The following is a 19,672-nucleotide window of genomic DNA, read 5'->3' as shown; positions in this document are numbered from 1 at the left end:
GTGTGACCAAAAATATGCTTGATCCTTGTGTGGCCAAAAATATGCTTGATCCTTGTGTGGCCAAAAATATGCTTGATCCTTGTGTGACCAAAAATATGCTTGATCCTTGTGTGGCCAAAAATATGCTTGATCCTTGTGTGGCCAAAAATATGCTTGATCCTTGTGTGACCAAAAATATGCTTGATCCTTGTGTGACCAAAAATATGCTTGATCCTTGTGTGACCAAAAATATGCTTGATCCTTGTGTGGCCAAAAATATGCTTGATCCTTGTGTGACCAAAAATATGCTTGATCCTTGTGTGACCAAAAATATGCTTGATCCTTGTGTGGCCAAAAATATGCTTGATCCTTGTGTGGCCAAAAATATGCTTGATCCTTGTGTGACCAAAAATATGCTTGATCCTTGTGTGACCAAAAATATGCTTGATCCTTGTGTGACCAAAAATATGCTTGATCCTTGTGTGACCAAAAATATGCTTGATCCTTGTGTGACCAAAAATATGCTTGATCCTTGTGTGGCCAAAAATATGCTTGATCCTTGTGTGGCCAAAAATATGCTTGATCCTTGTGTGACCAAAAATATGCTTGATCCTTGTGTGGCCAAAAATATGCTTGATCCTTGTGTGGCCAAAAATATGCTTGATCCTTGTGTGACCAAAAATATGCTTGATCCTTGTGTGGCCAAAAATATGCTTGATCCTTGTGTGACCAAAAATATGCTTGATCCTTGTGTGACCAAAAATATGCTTGATCCTTGTGTGACCAAAAATATGCTTGATCCTTGTGTGACCAAAAATATGCTTGATCCTTGTGTGACCAAAAATATGCTTGATCCTTGTGTGACCAAAAATATGCTTGATCCTTGTGTGGCCAAAAATATGCTTGATCCTTGTGTGACCAAAAATATGCTTGATCCTTGTGTGGCCAAAAATATGCTTGATCCTTGTGTGACCAAAAATATGCTTGATCCTTGTGTGACCAAAAATATGCTTGATCCTTGTGTGACCAAAAATATGCTTGATCCTTGTGTGACCAAAAATATGCTTGATCCTTGTGTGGCCAAAAATATGCTTGATCCTTGTGTGACCAAAAATATGCTTGATCCTTGTGTGACCAAAAATATGCTTGATCCTTGTGTGACCAAAAATATGCTTGATCCTTGTGTGGCCAAAAATATGCTTGATCCTTGTGTGGCCAAAAATATGCTTGATCCTTGTGTGACCAAAAATATGCTTGATCCTTGTGTGACCAAAAATATGCTTGATCCTTGTGTGACCAAAAATATGCTTGATCCTTGTGTGACCAAAAATATGCTTGATCCTTGTGTGACCAAAAATATGCTTGATCCTTGTGTGACCAAAAATATGCTTGATCCTTGTGTGACCAAAAATATGCTTGATCCTTGTGTGACCAAAAATATGCTTGATCCTTGTGTGACCAAAAATATGCTTGATCCTTGTGTGGCCAAAAATATGCTTGATCCTTGTGTGACCAAAAATATGCTTGATCCTTGTGTGGCCAAAAATATGCTTGATCCTTGTGTGACCAAAAATATGCTTGATCCTTGTGTGGCCAAAAATATGCTTGATCCTTGTGTGGCCAAAAATATGCTTGATCCTTGTGTGGCCAAAAATATGCTTGATCCTTGTGTGGCCAAAAATATGCTTGATCCTTGTGTGACCAAAAATATGCTTGATCCTTGTGTGACCAAAAATATGCTTGATCCTTGTGTGACCAAAAATATGCTTGATCCTTGTGTGGCCAAAAATATGCTTGATCCTTGTGTGACCAAAAATATGCTTGATCCTTGTGTGGCCAAAAATATGCTTGATCCTTGTGTGACCAAAAATATGCTTGATCCTTGTGTGGCCAAAAATATGCTTGATCCTTGTGTGGCCAAAAATATGCTTGATCCTTGTGTGGCCAAAAATATGCTTGATCCTTGTGTGACCAAAAATATGCTTGATCCTTGTGTGGCCAAAAATATGCTTGATCCTTGTGTGGCCAAAAATATGCTTGATCCTTGTGTGGCCAAAAATATGCTTGATCCTTGTGTGGCCAAAAATATGCTTGATCCTTGTGTGACCAAAAATATGCTTGATCCTTGTGTGACCAAAAATATGCTTGATCCTTGTGTGACCAAAAATATGCTTGATCCTTGTGTGACCAAAAATATGCTTGATCCTTGTGTGACCAAAAATATGCTTGATCCTTGTGTGGCCAAAAATATGCTTGATCCTTGTGTGGCCAAAAATATGCTTGATCCTTGTGTGGCCAAAAATATGCTTGATCCTTGTGTGACCAAAAATATGCTTGATCCTTGTGTGACCAAAAATATGCTTGATCCTTGTGTGACCAAAAATATGCTTCATCCGAGCGTGACCAAAAATATGCTTGATCCTTGTGTGACCAAAAATATGCTTGATCCTTGTGTGACCAAAAATATGCTTGATCCTTGTGTGACCAAAAATATGCTTGATCCTTGTGTGACCAAAAATATGCTTCATCCGAGCGTGACCAAAAATATGCTTGATCCTTGTGTGACCAAAAATATGCTTGATCCTTGTGTGACCAAAAATATGCTTGATCCTTGTGTGACCAAAAATATGCTTGATCCTTGTGTGGCCAAAAATATGCTTGATCCTTGTGTGACCAAAAATATGCTTGATCCTTGTGTGGCCAAAAATATGCTTGATCCTTGTGTGACCAAAAATATGCTTGATCCTTGTGTGGCCAAAAATATGCTTGATCCTTGTGTGGCCAAAAATATGCTTGATCCTTGTGTGACCAAAAATATGCTTGATCCTTGTGTGACCAAAAATATGCTTGATCCTTGTGTGACCAAAAATATGCTTGATCCTTGTGTGGCCAAAAATATGCTTGATCCTTGTGTGACCAAAAATATGCTTGATCCTTGTGTGGCCAAAAATATGCTTGATCCTTGTGTGGCCAAAAATATGCTTGATCCTTGTGTGACCAAAAATATGCTTGATCCTTGTGTGGCCAAAAATATGCTTGATCCTTGTGTGACCAAAAATATGCTTGATCCTTGTGTGACCAAAAATATGCTTGATCCTTGTGTGACCAAAAATATGCTTGATCCTTGTGTGACCAAAAATATGCTTGATCCTTGTGTGGCCAAAAATATGCTTGATCCTTGTGTGGCCAAAAATATGCTTGATCCTTGTGTGGCCAAAAATATGCTTGATCCTTGTGTGACCAAAAATATGCTTGATCCTTGTGTGACCAAAAATATGCTTGATCCTTGTGTGACCAAAAATATGCTTCATCCGAGCGTGACCAAAAATATGCTTGATCCTTGTGTGACCAAAAATATGCTTGATCCTTGTGTGACCAAAAATATGCTTGATCCTTGTGTGACCAAAAATATGCTTGATCCTTGTGTGGCCAAAAATATGCTTGATCCTTGTGTGACCAAAAATATGCTTGATCCTTGTGTGGCCAAAAATATGCTTGATCCTTGTGTGGCCAAAAATATGCTTGATCCTTGTGTGACCAAAAATATGCTTGATCCTTGTGTGACCAAAAATATGCTTGATCCTTGTGTGACCAAAAATATGCTTGATCCTTGTGTGGCCAAAAATATGCTTGATCCTTGTGTGACCAAAAATATGCTTGATCCTTGTGTGGCCAAAAATATGCTTGATCCTTGTGTGACCAAAAATATGCTTGATCCTTGTGTGGCCAAAAATATGCTTGATCCTTGTGTGACCAAAAATATGCTTGATCCTTGTGTGGCCAAAAATATGCTTGATCCTTGTGTGACCAAAAATATGCTTGATCCTTGTGTGGCCAAAAATATGCTTGATCCTTGTGTGACCAAAAATATGCTTGATCCTTGTGTGGCCAAAAATATGCTTGATCCTTGTGTGACCAAAAATATGCTTGATCCTTGTGTGACCAAAAATATGCTTGATCCTTGTGTGGCCAAAAATATGCTTGATCCTTGTGTGACCAAAAATATGCTTCATCCGAGCGTGACCAAAAATATGCTTCATCCGAGCGTGGTAAAAAATATGCTTCATCCGAGCGTGACCAAAAATATGCTTCATCCGAGCGTGACCAAAAATATGCTTCATCCGAGCGTGACCAAAAATATGCTTCATCCTTGTGTGACCAAAAATATGCTTGATCCTTGTGTGGCCAAAAATATGCTTCATCCGAGCGTGACCAAAAATATGCTTCATCCGAGCGTGACCAAAAATATGCTTCATCCGAGCGTGACCAAAAATATGCTTCATCCGAGCGTGACCAAAAATATGCTTCATCCGAGCGTGACCAAAAATATGCTTCATCCGAGCGTGACCAAAAATATGCTTCATCCGAGCGTGGCCAAAAATATGCTTCATCCGAGCGTGGTCAAAAATATGCTTCATCCGAGCGTGACCAAAAATATGCTTCATCCGAGCGTGACCAAAAATATGCTTCATCCGAGCGTGACCAAAAATATGCTTCATCCGAGCGTGGCCAAAAATATGCTTCATCCGAGCGTGACCAAAAATATGCTTCATCCGAGCGTGACCAAAAATATGCTTCATCCGAGCGTGGCCAAAAATATGCTTCATCCGAGCGTGACCAAAAATATGCTTCATCCGAGCGTGACCAAAAATATGCTTCATCCGAGCGTGGCCAAAAATATGCTTCATCCGAGCGTGACCAAAAATATGCTTCATCCGAGCGTGACCAAAAATATGCTTCATCCGAGCGTGACCAAAAATGTGCTTCATCCGAGCGTGGTCAAAAATATGCTTCATCCGAGCGTGGCCAAAAATATGCTTCATCCGAGCGTGGTCAAAAATATGCTTCATCCGAGCGTGACCAAAAATATGCTTCATCCGAGCGTGACCAAAAATATGCTTCATCCGAGCGTGACCAAAAATATGCTTCATCCGAGCGTGGCCAAAAATATGCTTCATCCGAGCGTGGCCAAAAATATGCTTCATCCGAGCGTGGCCAAAAATATGCTTCATACGAGCGTGGCCAAAAATATGCTTCATACGAGCGTGGCCAAAAATATGCTTCATCCGAGCGTGGCCAAAAATATGCTTCATCCGAGCGTGGCCAAAAATATGCTTCATCCGAGCGTGGCCAAAAATATGCTTCATCCGAGCGTGGCCAAAAATATGCTTCATCCGAGCGAGGCCAAAAATATGCTTCATCCGAGCGTGGTAAAAAATATGCTTCATCCGAGCGTGGTAAAAAATATGCTTCATCCGAGCGTGGCCAAAAATATGCTTCATCCGAGCGTGGCCAAAAATATGCTTCATCCGAGCGTGGTCAAAAATATGCTTCATCCGAGCGTGACCAAAAATATGCTTCATCCGAGCGTGACCAAAAATATGCTTCATCCGAGCGTGACCAAAAATATGCTTCATCCGAGCGTGGCCAAAAATATGCTTCATCCGAGCGTGGCCAAAAATATGCTTCATCCGAGCGTGGCCAAAAATATGCTTCATCCGAGCGTGGCCAAAAATATGCTTCATCCGAGCGTGACCAAAAATATGCTTCATCCGAGCGTGGCCAAAAATATGCTTCATCCGAGCGTGGCCAAAAATATGCTTCATCCGAGCGTGGCCAAAAATATGCTTCATCCGAGCGTGGCCAAAAATATGCTTCATCCGAGCGTGGCCAAAAATATGCTTCATACGAGCGTGGCCAAAAATATGCTTCATCCGAGCGTGGCCAAAAATATGCTTCATCCGAGCGTGGCCAAAAATATGCTTCATCCGAGCGTGGCCAAAAATATGCTTCATCCGAGCGTGGCCAAAAATATGCTTCATCCGAGCGAGGCCAAAAATATGCTTCATCCGAGCGTGGTAAAAAATATGCTTCATCCGAGCGTGGTAAAAAATATGCTTCATCCGAGCGTGGCCAAAAATATGCTTCATCCGAGCGTGGCCAAAAATATGCTTCATCCGAGCGTGGCCAAAAATATGCTTCATCCGAGCGTGGCCAAAAATATGCTTCATACGAGCGTGGCCAAAAATATGCTTCATACGAGCGTGGCCAAAAATATGCTTCATACGAGCGTGGCCAAAAATATGCTTCATACGAGCGTGGCCAAAAATATGCTTCATACGAGCGTGGCCAAAAATATGCTTCATACGAGCGTGGCCAAAAATATGCTTCATACGAGCGTGGCCAAAAATATGCTTCATACGAGCGTGGCCAAAAATATGCTTCATACGAGCGTGGCCAAAAATATGCCTCATCCGAGCGTGGCCAAAAATATGCCTCATACGAGCGTGGCCAAAAATATGCCTCATACGAGCGTGGCCAAAAATATGCTTCATACGAGTGTGACCAAAAATCTGATTCATACGAGTGTGACCAAAAATCTGATTCATCTGAGTGTGACCAAAAATCTGATTCGTCCTTGTGACCAAAAATCTGATTCGTCCTTGTGACCAAAAATCTGATTCGTCCTTGTGACCAAATAACTTCACAGCTGCTGTGAAAATAAAAGTCACCCATGAAAGGGACAAAGGGGCATATAAAGTGTCAATTTCTCTGTGAAAACTCTGGCTGTAGCCCAAGCACTAGGTGTAACCTATTTTCCAAAGACTTGATCTTCACATGGACCTTAACCCGACCACCTCCTCTAAAATGGTCGTTGACGACATAAGGAAAAGTTAGTCCTTTTATTACCAACAACGATATTTATTTCATTAACTTACACAGTTGAGTGTAGGTTGCTGAAAGTTTAGAAAGTGAAGAAAAGGAATTGTTAAGAGTAGTTTCTCGAGCTGTACATATTCCGCTGGGAATAGCTTTGTTCGTTGTCCAAGCGATATAGGTAGTAGAGACCTACATTTTTCAGGTGTACTTTACCAAAAGTTAAAGGTAGTGTTACAATGAAGGAAATAAGAAACGTTGGCTGCCGAAAGTATTTTTGAAGAATATATCATCCAGTGGAAGTAGACGTGTTCAGCATCAAGTTGATGAAGGTGAAAGAGAAGGCATCTTTTTTTTTTTTTGGTATCAGGAAACTCTTGTTAAGAGTATCTTCGAGTCATACATCTTCCTCTGGGAATAACTTCGATCTTTGTCTAGGCAATAGAGGTAGGAGAGCCTGGATAATCTGTCTGGTTGTAATTCTCAAAGGAACCGGATGCGGTTCTTCAAATGTCTAGTTTGAAATATCATCATCATCTGCAACTAGTTTTCTGGTCAGCCAAAGTCCTACAGCAGGGATGTCAAATGTAACAGTTATCAGTGAAATGGTTAGAGGATGCTTCGACCTGGAGAACCACTATGATCATCCTACGGTAACAAGCCATCTTATTTCCTGTCAACTCGCTGAATCGTGAATTCTCTGCTTATCTCTGAAATAAATCCGACCTTTTATATTTTGCTGCACAAGCACTAGTTTACGTTCCCTTTCATTACCATATATTTATATTCATATCTTATTGCTCTTTTGTAAGACTGATCGACTAACTTTGAGAATGGGTTTGCTGTCAAGTGGATCAAAGGCAATGGAGAGGAGGTCTTTCGTCATTGGTGTTAGGAGGCGCTTTGTGGCTGCTTTCCAAATCCCACGGGGTCTAAAAGTAGTCGTTAAAACAGTCAATTGAAATTAATACGCCCAGAAATCTGGTTGGTCATTATGTGACTAAACCACCTCACAGAGGTTTCTCTCGGTGAAAAAAAAAAAAAAAAAAAAAAAAAATGGTCAATGCTTATAATTGCTACAGTTCAAATAATCTAAATAATGTGTAAAAACTAATTGTTTTTTATTATAATGAACAGAGATGCCAAGAGGATATAACTTATTAGAATACTGATGCTAAAAATTGGATATTACATTTTTTTTTTTAGATGAGGATTGATTAGTTGTATTATTTGAATTGTTCGAATTACTGTTCTCATTTTGAGTGTTATTTTCACGTTTCAATCGAAAACAAGAATCCAAAGAAAGTCAGAGATTACATCAGCTGAAACTTTACTAGAATAACACTTCAGGTAATAACAATGGTCTAAAGTATCCAAATCTCATGAGAAAACATCAAGTTGTTCAAGTACGTTCCTAAACCAAAAAAAGCATACTGCACTCCTGTTATATAAAAGAACTGAAATAATTATATAAGTGCTTGTTATCGCGTTAATTCAAAGGTGCTATCTAAATTTAACATATAACTTAGAAAAAATTTATGAAATTTTATGAAAAAAAAAAAGAAGGAAATTACAGAGTTTGTATTATTTGGATTCTTCGAACTACTGTTCTCATCTGGAGTGTTATTTTCTCATTTTGGCTGATGAAACCTCCAACCTTCTTCAGGTGTGTATTGTCAAACGTGGAAATTTTTCTGTCAGATTTGGGAATTGCCACAGACTCCTGGCGTAGTGGATAAAATATTTGGTAAAATTCAGTCGTAAAGTTACATTCTTCTAGAGTTTGAAGATTCAATCCTCAGTGCAGGTGATACTTGGGATGTCTACTCAGTCATAGCTGACAGAATGAGAGTATACTACACCTGTGGATTAAATAAAGGGTTCCATTTGAAATTCTGTGCAGATTCCTAAGTTTGACAGAAATATTCCAGAGTTCGAAGAATGTTAGAGGTTACATCAGCTGAAATGTTGTGAAAATTAAAATAAAAAAAAATAACATCACTGTGGGTGACATTCAAAATACAACTGCGAATTACTTAGGACTTCTATCCAATCATGGCTGATGGAACAAGAACATGTTACCTCCATGGATTAAATAAAGAGTTCATTTGAAATTATGTGTAAATTCCCCGAGTTTGATAGAAAGATTTCAGTTTAACAAGATACACCTGAAGAAGGTTGGAGGTTACATTGGTCGAAGTATTGCAAAATAAACACTCAAGCTGAGAACAGTAGTTCAAAGTTGGATTATTTAAAAAGTTAATATAGCAGATTTTCAGAGTGTTGTGATTATAAAGCACCTGTCATTTCTATTAAGATGATGCTTGTTCATAAGGCTCTCATAAATTGATCAAGTAGTTTTATTTAAAAAATAATGAAAATAAATCTTATGGCTAAATGGAGAGCAACGATCTCGTGACACCATTTTAAAAATAGTTTTAAGTCATAACTAGTTAGCTAGCTCCCCTTAAAAAGGGGTCTCCAGAAACAGCTTAAAATCAGTCTCGTATTTCATTGTGATGTCTACTAATTTCCACTAAATAAAAATGATTAAAAAAAAAAAAAAAAAATACAATAAAATAAAATAAAATAAAACTACTTGATTAATTTATGTGATTTTCTTTTTTGAATACTTTATTTTCTTTCCATCATAGATACATAAATCAAAGATTTTCCTTATTTTGTTTTAATTCTTGGGAAAGGATGGGAGTGATGGACAAGTATCAATAAGATAATTACCTCAAAACACAAACAGAAAAGAGCTCTGCAACAAGGGAGGTAATTAGCATATTTTAGAAAGCAAATTTTAAAACTACGAAAAGCAAAATTCGGGAATTTGTCAATAGGCTTCAAAGAGCAGAGTTTAGTTTGGATTTATTCGTTTTATGACATATCAATCCAGTTAGAGGTTGTTTAATGCTGAAATACAGATTCATTCATAGATTAAATTTCTTTAAAGACATTCTTAGTAAAATCATGCTTAATAAACCTGTGGCACAATGGATAAAAGTGCTAAGTGATACTCAGTTCTAAGTGACGGTCATCTGAAGGTTAAAGTAGGGTGTGATTTTAAGAATACAATTAAGATTTCTCCCAAATCAATCTAATGGAAGTGAGCCATCTACAACTGCATCTGCACAGATTCCCATGTTTGAAAAAAATGCAACTGAAGACAATTAAAGTTTACAACAGCCGAAATATTGTGAGAATATCAGCCAAGATGTCATTTGTACATCCCCCCCCCGCTAATATGTCCTTCCACGTTCTCTATCTGTGCTTTCTAGATTTAGGTACAGATAGAGAGCAGGGAAAATTGTTTATAGGGACTGAGTTTATTTTCAACAAGTTGTGATCTATTTCTAAATTGAAAGTGCAAAAGAAAATTCATATATTCCTTTGACTTTTTTTGTTATCACACTATGAAAATGTTAATGTTTATTATATTTATATGAATAAACGAAAAAGATTTTGTTTCATATTTACATTCGAACAGTAAATAGTGAGAGAACAGAGAATGACAATGAAACAAGTGAGAGCGTCGAGAACGGTGGGCCCTTCTCAGCGCTCTCACCCCCCCCCCCTCACTGAGAGCGTTAAGAAGGGTGGGAGAGGACAGAAGTGAAAACGAAAGGTGGGGAAAGAAAAATAAAAGGGGGAAGGGGGACAAGGACAAAAGGGGGAAGGGGGACAAGGACAAAAGGGGGAAGGGGGACAAGGACAAAAGGGGGAAGGGGGACAAGGACAAAAGGGGGAAGGGGGACAAGGACAAAAGGGGGAAGGGGGACAAGGACAAAAGGGGGAAGGGGGACAAGGACAAAAGGGGGAAGGGGGACAAGGACAAAAGGGGGAAGGGGGACAAGGACAAAAGGGGGAAGGGGGACAAAGACAAAAGGGGGAAGGGGGACAAAGACAAAAGGGGGAAGGGGGACAAAGACAAAAGGGGGAAGGGGGACAAAGACAAAAGGGGGAAGGGGGACAAAAGACAAAAGGGGGAAGGGGGACAAAGACAAAAGGGGGAAGGGGGACAAAGGACAAAAGGGGGAAGGGGGACAAAGGACAAAAGGGGGAAGGGGGACAAAGGACAAAAGGGGGAAGGGGGACAAAGGACAAAAGGGGGAAGGGGGACAAAGGACAAAAGGGGGACAAAGGACAAAAGGGGGAAGGGGGACAAAAGGGGGAAGGGGGACAAAAGGGGGAAGGGGGACAAAAGGGGGAAGGGGGACAAAGGACAAAAGGGGGAAGGGGGAGAAAGAACAAAAGGGGGAAGGAATAATAAAAAAGTGGGAAGAAATAACAGAATGAAGGGGTGGTGAGAAAGAAAAAAGATAAACTTACTCAGGTCTTTCTAATATGGTAGCTAACTTGCACATGATTCTGAAGAGTCTACCATTCTCCACTTCCTAAGGATTTAAAAGTATGAGAACAATTATTAAAAGACAAATTATAAAAGAGAAGGAATAACAGTGTGCGCAAGAGAGAGAGAAAGACAGGGATATGGAGAGAGAGAGAGAGCTGGAGAGAGAGAGAGAGAGCTGGAGAGAAGGAGAAAGAGAGAGAGGGAGAAAGAGAGAGAGGAAGAAAAAGAGAGAGCAAAGGAGAAAGAGAGAGAGGAAGAAAAAGAGAGAGCAAAGGAGAAAGAGAGAGAGGAAGAAAAAGAGAGAGCAAAGGAGAAAGAGAGAGCTAAGGAGAGAGAGAGAGAGCTAAGGAGAGAGAGAGAGAGCGAAGGAGAGAGAGAGAGAGCGAAGGAGAGAGAGAGAGAGCGAAGGAGAGAGAGAGAGAGCGAGCGAAGGAGAGAGAGAGAGAGCGAGCGAAGGAGAGAGAGAGAGAGCGAGCGAAGAGAGAGAGAGAGAGCGAGCGAAGGAGAGAGAGAGAGAGCGAGCGAAGGAGAGAGAGAGAGAGCGAGCGAAGGAGAGAGAGAGAGAGCGAGCGAAGGAGAGAGAGAGAGAGCGAGCGAAGGAGAGAGAGAGAGAGCGAGCGAAGGAGAGAGAGAGAGCGAGCGAAGGAGAGAGAGAGCGAGCGAAGGAGAGAGAGAGCGAGCGAAGGAGAGAGAGAGAGAGCGAAGGAGAGAGAGAGAGAGCGAAGGAGAGAGAGAGAGAGCGAAGGAGAGAGAGAGAGAGCGAAGGAGAGAGAGAGAGAGCGAAGGAGAGAGAGAGAGAGCGAAGGAGAGAGAGAGAGAGCGAAGGAGAGAGAGAGAGAGCGAAGGAGAGAGAGAGAGAGCGAAGGAGAGAGAGAGAGAGCGAAGGAGAGAGAGAGAGAGAGAGAGAGAGCGAAGGAGAGAGAGAGAGAGAGAGAGAGAGCGAAGGAGAGAGAGAGAGCGAGAGAGAGAGAGCGAAGGAGAGAGAGAGAGCGAAGGAGAGAGAGAGAGCGAAGGAGAGAGAGAGAGCGAAGGAGAGAGAGAGAGCGAAGGAGAGAGAGAGAGCGAAGGAGAGAGAGAGAGCGAAGGAGAGAGAGAGAGAGAGCGAAGGAGAGAGAGAGAGAGAGAGAGAGAGAGCGAAGGAGAGAGAGAGAGAGAGAGCGAAGGAGAGAGAGAGAGAGAGAGCGAAGGAGAGAGAGAGAGAGAGAGCGAAGGAGAGAGAGAGAGAGAGAGAGCGAAGGAGAGAGAGAGAGAGAGAGAGAGAGAGAGCGAAGGAGAGAGAGAGAGAAGGAGAGAGAGAGAGAAGGAGAGAGAGAGAGAGAGCGAAGGAGAGAGAGAGAGCGAAGGAGAGAGAGAGAGAGAGAGCGAAGGAGAGAGAGAGAGAGAGAGCGAAGGAGAGAGAGAGAGAGCGAAGGAGAGAGAGAGAGAGCGAAGGAGAGAGAGAGAGAGAGAGAGAGAGAGAGCGAAGGAGAGAGAGAGAGAGCGAAGGAGAGAGAGAGAGAGCGAAGGAGAGAGAGAGAGAGCGAAGGAGAGAGAGAGAGAGAGAGAGCGAAGGAGAGAGAGAGAGAGAGAGCGAAGGAGAGAGAGAGAGAGAGCGAAGGAGAGAGAGAGAGAGAGAGAGAGAGAGCGAGAGAGAGAGAGAGAGAGCGAAGGAGAGAGAGAGAGAGAGCGAAGGAGAGAGAGAGAGAGAGCGAAGGAGAGAGAGAGAGAGAGCGAAGGAGAGAGAGAGAGCGAAGGAGAGAGAGAGAGAGAGCGAAGGAGAGAGAGAGAGCGAAGGAGAGAGAGAGAGCGAAGGAGAGAGAGAGAGAGAGAGAGCGAAGGAGAGAGAGAGAGAGAGAGAGCGAAGGAGAGAGAGAGAGAGAGAGCGAAGGAGAGAGAGAGAGAGCGAAGGAGAGAGAGAGAGAGCGAAGGAGAGAGAGAGAGAGAGAGAGCGAAGGAGAGAGAGAGAGAGAGAGAGAGCGAAGGAGAGAGAGAGAGAGAGAGAGAGAGCGAAGGAGAGAGAGAGAGAGAGAGCGAAGGAGAGAGAGAGAGAGAGAGCGAAGGAGAGAGAGAGAGAGAGAGCGAAGGAGAGAGAGAGAGAGAGAGCGAAGGAGAGAGAGAGAGAGAGAGCGAAGGAGAGAGAGAGAGAGAGAGCGAAGGAGAGAGAGAGAGAGAGAGCGAAGGAGAGAGAGAGAGAGAGCGAAGGAGAGAGAGAGAGAGAGCGAAGGAGAGAGAGAGAGAGAGCGAAGGAGAGAGAGAGAGAGAGAGAGAGCGAAGGAGAGAGAGAGAGAGAGAGCGAAGGAGAGAGAGAGAGAGAGAGCGAAGGAGAGAGAGAGAGAGAGAGCGAAGGAGAGAGAGAGAGAGAGCGAAGGAGAGAGAGAGAGAGAGCGAAGGAGAGAGAGAGAGAGAGCGAAGGAGAGAGAGAGAGAGAGCGAAGGAGAGAGAGAGAGAGAGAGCGAAGGAGAGAGAGAGAGAGAGAGCGAAGGAGAGAGAGAGAGAGAGAGCGAAGGAGAGAGAGAGAGAGAGAGCGAAGGAGAGAGAGAGAGAGAGAGCGAAGGAGAGAGAGAGAGAGAGAGCGAAGGAGAGAGAGAGAGAGAGAGCGAAGGAGAGAGAGAGAGAGAGCGAAGGAGAGAGAGAGAGAGAGCGAAGGAGAGAGAGAGAGAGAGCGAAGGAGAGAGAGAGAGAGAGCGAAGGAGAGAGAGAGAGAGAGCGAAGGAGAGAGAGAGAGAGAGCGAAGGAGAGAGAGAGAGAGAGCGAAGGAGAGAGAGAGAGAGAGCGAAGGAGAGAGAGAGAGAGAGCGAAGGAGAGAGAGAGAGAGAGCGAAGGAGAGAGAGAGAGAGAGCGAAGGAGAGAGAGAGAGAGAGCGAAGGAGAGAGAGAGAGAGAGCGAAGGAGAGAGAGAGAGAGAGCGAAGGAGAGAGAGAGAGAGAGCGAAGGAGAGAGAGAGAGAGCGAAGGAGAGAGAGACAGCGAAGGAGAGAGAGAGAGACAGCGAAGGAGAGAGAGAGAGAGAGCGAAGGAGAGAGAGAGAGAGAGCGAAGGAGAGAGAGAGAGAGAGCGAAGGAGAGAGAGAGAGAGAGCGAAGGAGAGAGAGAGAGAGAGCGAAGGAGAGAGAGAGAGAGAGCGAAGGAGAGAGAGAGAGAGAGCGAAGGAGAGAGAGAGAGAGAGAGAGAGAGAGAGAGCGAAGGAGAGAGAGAGAGAGCGAAGGAGAGAGAGAGAGAGAGCGAAGGAGAGAGAGAGAGAGCGAAGGAGAGAGAGAGAGAGAGCGAAGGAGAGAGAGAGAGAGAGCGAAGGAGAGAGAGAGAGAGCGAAGGAGAGAGCGAAGGAGAGAGAGAGAGAGAGAGCGAAGGAGAGAGAGAGAGAGAGCGAAGGAGAGAGAGAGAGCGAAGGAGAGAGAGAGAGCGAAGGAGAGAGAGAGAGCGAAGGAGAGAGAGAGAGCGAAGGAGAGAGAGAGAGCGAAGGAGAGAGAGAGAGCGAAGGAGAGAGAGAGAGCGAAGGAGAGAGAGAGAGCGAAGGAGAGAGAGAGAGCGAAGGAGAGAGAGAGAGCGAAGGAGAGAGAGAGAGCGAAGGAGAGAGCGAAGGAGAGAGAGAGAGAGCGAGGGAGAAGGGGAGCGAGGGAGAAGGGGAGCGAGGGAGAAGGGGAGCGAGGGAGAAGGAGAGCGAGGGAGAAGGAGAGCGAGGGAGAAGGAGAGCGAGGGAGAAGGAGAGCGAGGGAGAAGGAGAGCGAGGGAGAAGGAGAGCGAGGGAGAAGGAGAGCGAGGGAGAAAGAGAGCGAGGGAGAAAGAGAGCGAGGGAGAAAGAGAGCGAGGGAGAAAGAGAGCGAGGGAGAAAGAGAGCGAGGGAGAAAGAGAGCGAGGGAGAAAGAGAGCGAGGGAGAAAGAGAGTGAGGGAGAAAGAGAGTGAGGGAGAAAGAGAGTGAGGGAGAAAGAATGTCAAGAAAGAGACAATAACAGGCACAAATAACTTTTATTGCTTTTTCAATATTATATTCGTTAAATTTATTGTTTTCTGTATTAAGGTATCTTTAAGTGTTTTTTTCATCCAATCATTTAATGTCAGACAATAATCTAATTATGTTAATTAAATTATCTTTTAAAAAATTAAATGAAAGCTTAATATTTATTCAGCAGCCATCCAACACATGTAGAAGATGTTAAACTTAATATGATGGTAATCATGGAATAGTAGTTTTTCTTTAATTACATCTTGGAAATAATTTAGCTGTGTTAAATTCAGTTAGTTTAAAAAAAAAAAAAGAAAAAAAAGAAAAAGAAAAGAAACTTGATCAATTTATGTGAAAAGATGTCTTAGCTGATGCGTCCATGGCAAAACCGGAAATTGAGAGCATTGAAATTAAGCGTAGTCAATCCAACAGAGGCGATAACTGGTGAAAATGTCGAAAAAAGCAACCTCCCCTTGCAAAAAAAAACCCGGACAAGTTGTGGGTGAAGGAATTTTTTTTGATATTTGTTGTCCGAAAGACCGTGGTTTAAAACTATACCAGTTTCGTCAGCATCTGTCACATGTGTCGGAAGATTTTGGCAGACATAAAACACACGCATACACACATTCTGCCTTTTATATATTAGAGTAGTGGGGGTTCCCAGAGTTGCCTAGTGTAGTAAGGATTCCCGGCAGAAGATGGGGAGAGGAGGTCAAAACAACAGTAACAGGGGGGGGGGGCCCTGAGTGTGTTGGTGATGTAGTAGTAAGGAACCCCGGAGGTAGTGGGAGGGAATTAAAACAACAGTAGGCAGGTGTTTATTAAAAAAAAAAAAAAAAAAAAAAAAAAGTGGTAGTAGGCAGGCAGGCTCGAACCCGTAATGCAAAGAAGGAAAAGAAGGTGAAAAAAAAAATTTAAAAAAAAACAAAAAAAACCCTAATGTATTAACTGATGCATCCATCATGAAACCGGAAGTTGCGAGCTTGGAATTAATTGTAGTCAATTGGAAGGAGACGATGATTTGCAAAAATGTTGACAGAAAAAAGTGACCTCTCCTTGTAGAAAACTGTCCATGTGTGGGTGAAGGAATTGATGTTTTCGGCCAATTTTTTTTATATTTGTCATCTGAGATATTGAGCTTTAAAACAATACCGATTTTGTCATGGTCCATCATCTGTTTAAAGATTTTGCAAGATGTACAAACACACACACACACACATAATTGTCTTTTATATAGTATAAAAAGATAAATAAGCATCATAATTTAATATTTGAATAATAAAACTCACTTTTGCCAACTCATTCTCAACAACATCACTTCTGAGTTGTGCCGCATCTAACTGCGTATAAAACCTTGCTCCAATCATTGGCATTATGTCATTAATACTCCGCTGTCTCCGCTGAGAGCCCATTAAATACCTGAAGTAAAAATAAAAGAAAATAAACCATAAAGAAAAAGATGAAAATAATGTTTAGCAAAGGAGAAATCATAACTAATGGAAAATGATTGAAAGTAAAGTTAAAGGGATCTTATTCCACAGGTGGGATATTCTAGGAAATGAAGGTGTGAAGTGAACTAATGTGTAAACATGTACCAAGGGGTACATAGTTGTGATGCATGCATACAACGGAGCTGTAATATTTAACTGGGAGAAGAACCACCCCCAAAAAGTGGTCTGATCTTTTAAATAGTGATGCTTTCTTGGGTATCAAGTTGAATGGTGTGATGGTGAACAACTTGAGTCAAAGAAAAATTAATTTCTCAAGATATGAGCACCCTTGGCACTAATTTTTCTTATGTCCATATATAAAGCAGCTCGGAACTGTGTGTTTACTCTAAATGGCATCTCTCTCTCTCATATATATATATTTATAGTATTCCAGTAGAATGGATAGAGAGGGCAGTTGCACTTCTGTGGGTGCTTATTTAGAATTACACTTATTTTAAAAACACAAGTACAGAAAAATCTTAGATGCACATACTTGTGATGGAACAAAGATGTCACATTCCAAAAATCATAAATTGATCAAGTTTTTTTTTTTTTAAACTAAGAATATAAAATTATGACTTAACGATTTTAATACTTAATTATTTCCGTTAGAAGGCTGATTTTAATCTTGATAGTTCAAATTGAGTTGTATTATACATCATGGCTAATTAAAACATTACACCTCGCTTAGTCATAAAATTTGATTCTTTTAGCTACCCCCCCCCCCCAAAAAAAAAAAATTTGCATGATTTTTGGAACATGACATCTTCGTCCTATGATGAGTATGTACATCATAAAGATTTTTTTCTGTATTTTTGGTTTTTGAATTTTTTTAAATGTAATTCTAAATATGCACCCAGATGAACCCGAAGTTGGTGAACTATTTGTGTTTGGTTGGAAGATAAGTTTGTCTTGATTTGCAGACCTGTCATTCAGTAGAAGAAATTTTTGTTCCAAGTGTTAATAGGACTTTTAAAAATAAAACATTGTTACTTGTTTTAAAATATTTAAAATATTGGCTGAAAAGGTTTTGCTATTTACTACCTCCATACTGCCTTTATCTTTTATATTTTAAAAGCTTGATTTTTTACTTTTTTGTGATCCAATGAATTTTCCAGAAGAATAAACTTACTCATAATATTTGTAATTCTGTTTCCTGTTCTTATGGATTCTCGATGGATTTTATTGGACTTGATTTGTCCTTCCTGGATTTTACCTCGTTATTCAAAGGATTTTTATCAAATCCTTTTACACTTCAGCTCTTTTTCCTTGTTTCTGCTTTCATAACAATTATAAAACTTTATCAACTTTCAATACTGTTAAAAACTTTTTTATGCAAATATGATTAAATTCATATTTGTTGTTTCTTTTAATGCATTAATCTTTAAAATTTATTGTATATTTTGCAAACCTCTTTCCTCTGATGAGAAAAATTGCATTTTTCGAAACTCCATGGAATAAGGTCTTTCAAGTTTATCTGTACTCCTTGTCTGACAATTAAAAATTTTGTATACCTTCTTTATAGGGTTTTAATGTTTTTTCTGAGAATTTGAATTAATTTTCAATAAGATTTTTCTATTATATAAATATTATATATATATATATATATATAATATTTATATATATATATATATAAATATATATAATATTTATATTTCACCCAACGCGTATTTAAGAATTTAAGTGAAGCCCACTATTTATTTATAAACAAATGATGGTTGGAACACTTTTTGCGATGGGCGAGCGTGGATTTAATACACACTCGAGAAATATTTATGGTACTGATTCATAGCCTGATGGTCAGAGCTGTCGACTGTCAATGCGACGGTTGTAGGTTCGATCCGTGGCTGGAGAAAGGTGTTTGTCTACCTGCACTGATGAGTCGTGATACAACGAAACAGTACTGTATGTGGATGACACACACACACATATATATATATATATTAATGATTGCAAAAGTATGAAACACTAGGTATAAAAATAATTATTAATATTAATAATTATAAGCTCCTTTGAGATCATTTAAGTTTTTTTTTTTTTTTTTTTTTTTTCACGGTGGTCACCATTTATCAAGGCCCGGAAGCCACTCAGGGATAAGGGTTATTGCAAGTACAGTACGTTAGTGGAGTTGAGCCCTGTTTGGGAAATAAAAAACAAAGGCAGTCAACTAGTGAATATGTAAGGTTTCATGACTTCTGGTGGTTAGAAAACTTTCTGACTGTTATACCTGCATTTGGCATTTATATGCGTTTAATTTTCCCTTAATTTTCATGTTAATTGATGTTAGCGCAAGAGTAAGATCCTAGCAAATGGAATTAAAGGTTACTTTGTAGCAGAGTTTGAATCACTTGACCAGCAGTTATTATCACTTCCTGCACTCATGATTACATAAGCATGAAACTAGTTTTTGTAATTGTAAAAATAATTATTAATATTTATAAATATTTATAAAAAGAAAAGATGCTAGCCAGCAAAGCCAAGGTTGGCTTTGCTGACCACTGCTGATGCTTGCATAAATATGAAACATGAGTGTCCATAAGTATAAAGAAATTATTAATATTTATTGAAAAAAATATTATAGATATATTTCATCGGAGTGGGTAGCAAGGACAGTTGGGTTTCTGTAGATCTCAGCGATAGGTGAACCCTTGGAGTTCAAGGTTAGGGTTGTTTGGGTTCGGTTGGGAGATATGTATGTCTTTATTTGTAGGGTTGTCGTTCATTGTTACAATGACTGACATAGCAGAATCAAACACTAAATTAAGCTTTAGACAACAATCATTGCAACAAAATAAAAAATTTTGAGTGCTTATTTAGAATTAAATCTATCAAAGAAAAAAAATAAATAAATTGCAGAAAAATCTTTGTGTAGTTACGTGGATGCAGATCTCATATTCCAAGTCACATAAGTATTCTTTTTTTTAATATAAAAAATTATTTTCTTTATGATTTATTAAAACATGATGCATCAAAACTTAGTCACTAAACTTGATTTTCTTGAAATTAGAACATTTTTTTTTTAAAAGATTTTTCTGTATTTTTGTTTTGAAAATAGATTTAATTCTAAATAAACATCAATTTTTTATATAGAGACGTTCAGAATGAAAGAATATTTAACATATGATTAATCTCTAATAAACCAGCCTGTTTTTGGCAAAAAAGAATTAATTATGCAGAGGTTTTAAACCAACACATTTCAGGTGAAAACATTACATATTTATATATCATGGCATAATTAATACAAATTCCAAAATTTACAAAAAAAATGATTG

General features: G+C 40.3%; 2 protein-coding genes across 17 annotated transcripts in view; one reads left to right on the top strand and one right to left on the bottom strand.

Annotated features, from left to right (window-relative positions):
* LOC145268317 (PAN2-PAN3 deadenylation complex subunit pan3-like) overlaps window positions 1-19,672 on the bottom strand; it is a 412,758-nt gene that overhangs the window by 119,761 nt on the left and 273,325 nt on the right. For all 16 annotated transcript variants that reach the window (XM_080123796.1, XM_080123781.1, XM_080123790.1 and 13 more), the window contains 2 exons: window positions 16,200-16,329; window positions 10,972-11,036 (listed from right to left, as the gene is read on the bottom strand). In XM_080123796.1, coding sequence (XP_079979922.1) covers window positions 10,972-11,036; window positions 16,200-16,329 — 195 coding nt within the window. The remainder of the gene's footprint in view (window positions 1-10,971; window positions 11,037-16,199; window positions 16,330-19,672) is intronic.
* LOC145268376 (uncharacterized) lies at window positions 12,346-15,020 on the top strand (the record flags this gene model as incomplete). Its single annotated transcript, XM_080123934.1, has 3 exons — window positions 12,346-12,396; window positions 12,679-12,742; window positions 14,986-15,020. Coding segments are annotated over 3 exons (150 nt in total), but the record flags the coding sequence as incomplete, so codon positions are not given.

The sequence above is a fragment of the Euprymna scolopes genome, chromosome 43, assembly GCF_053919585.1.
Source record: "Euprymna scolopes isolate OS-2025 chromosome 43, ASM5391958v1, whole genome shotgun sequence".
In the NCBI taxonomy this organism is placed as follows: domain Eukaryota; kingdom Metazoa; phylum Mollusca; class Cephalopoda; order Sepiida; family Sepiolidae; genus Euprymna; species Euprymna scolopes.
The sequence above is the reverse complement of the archived record's forward strand: the minus strand, read 5'-3'. Positions and strand labels throughout refer to the sequence as shown.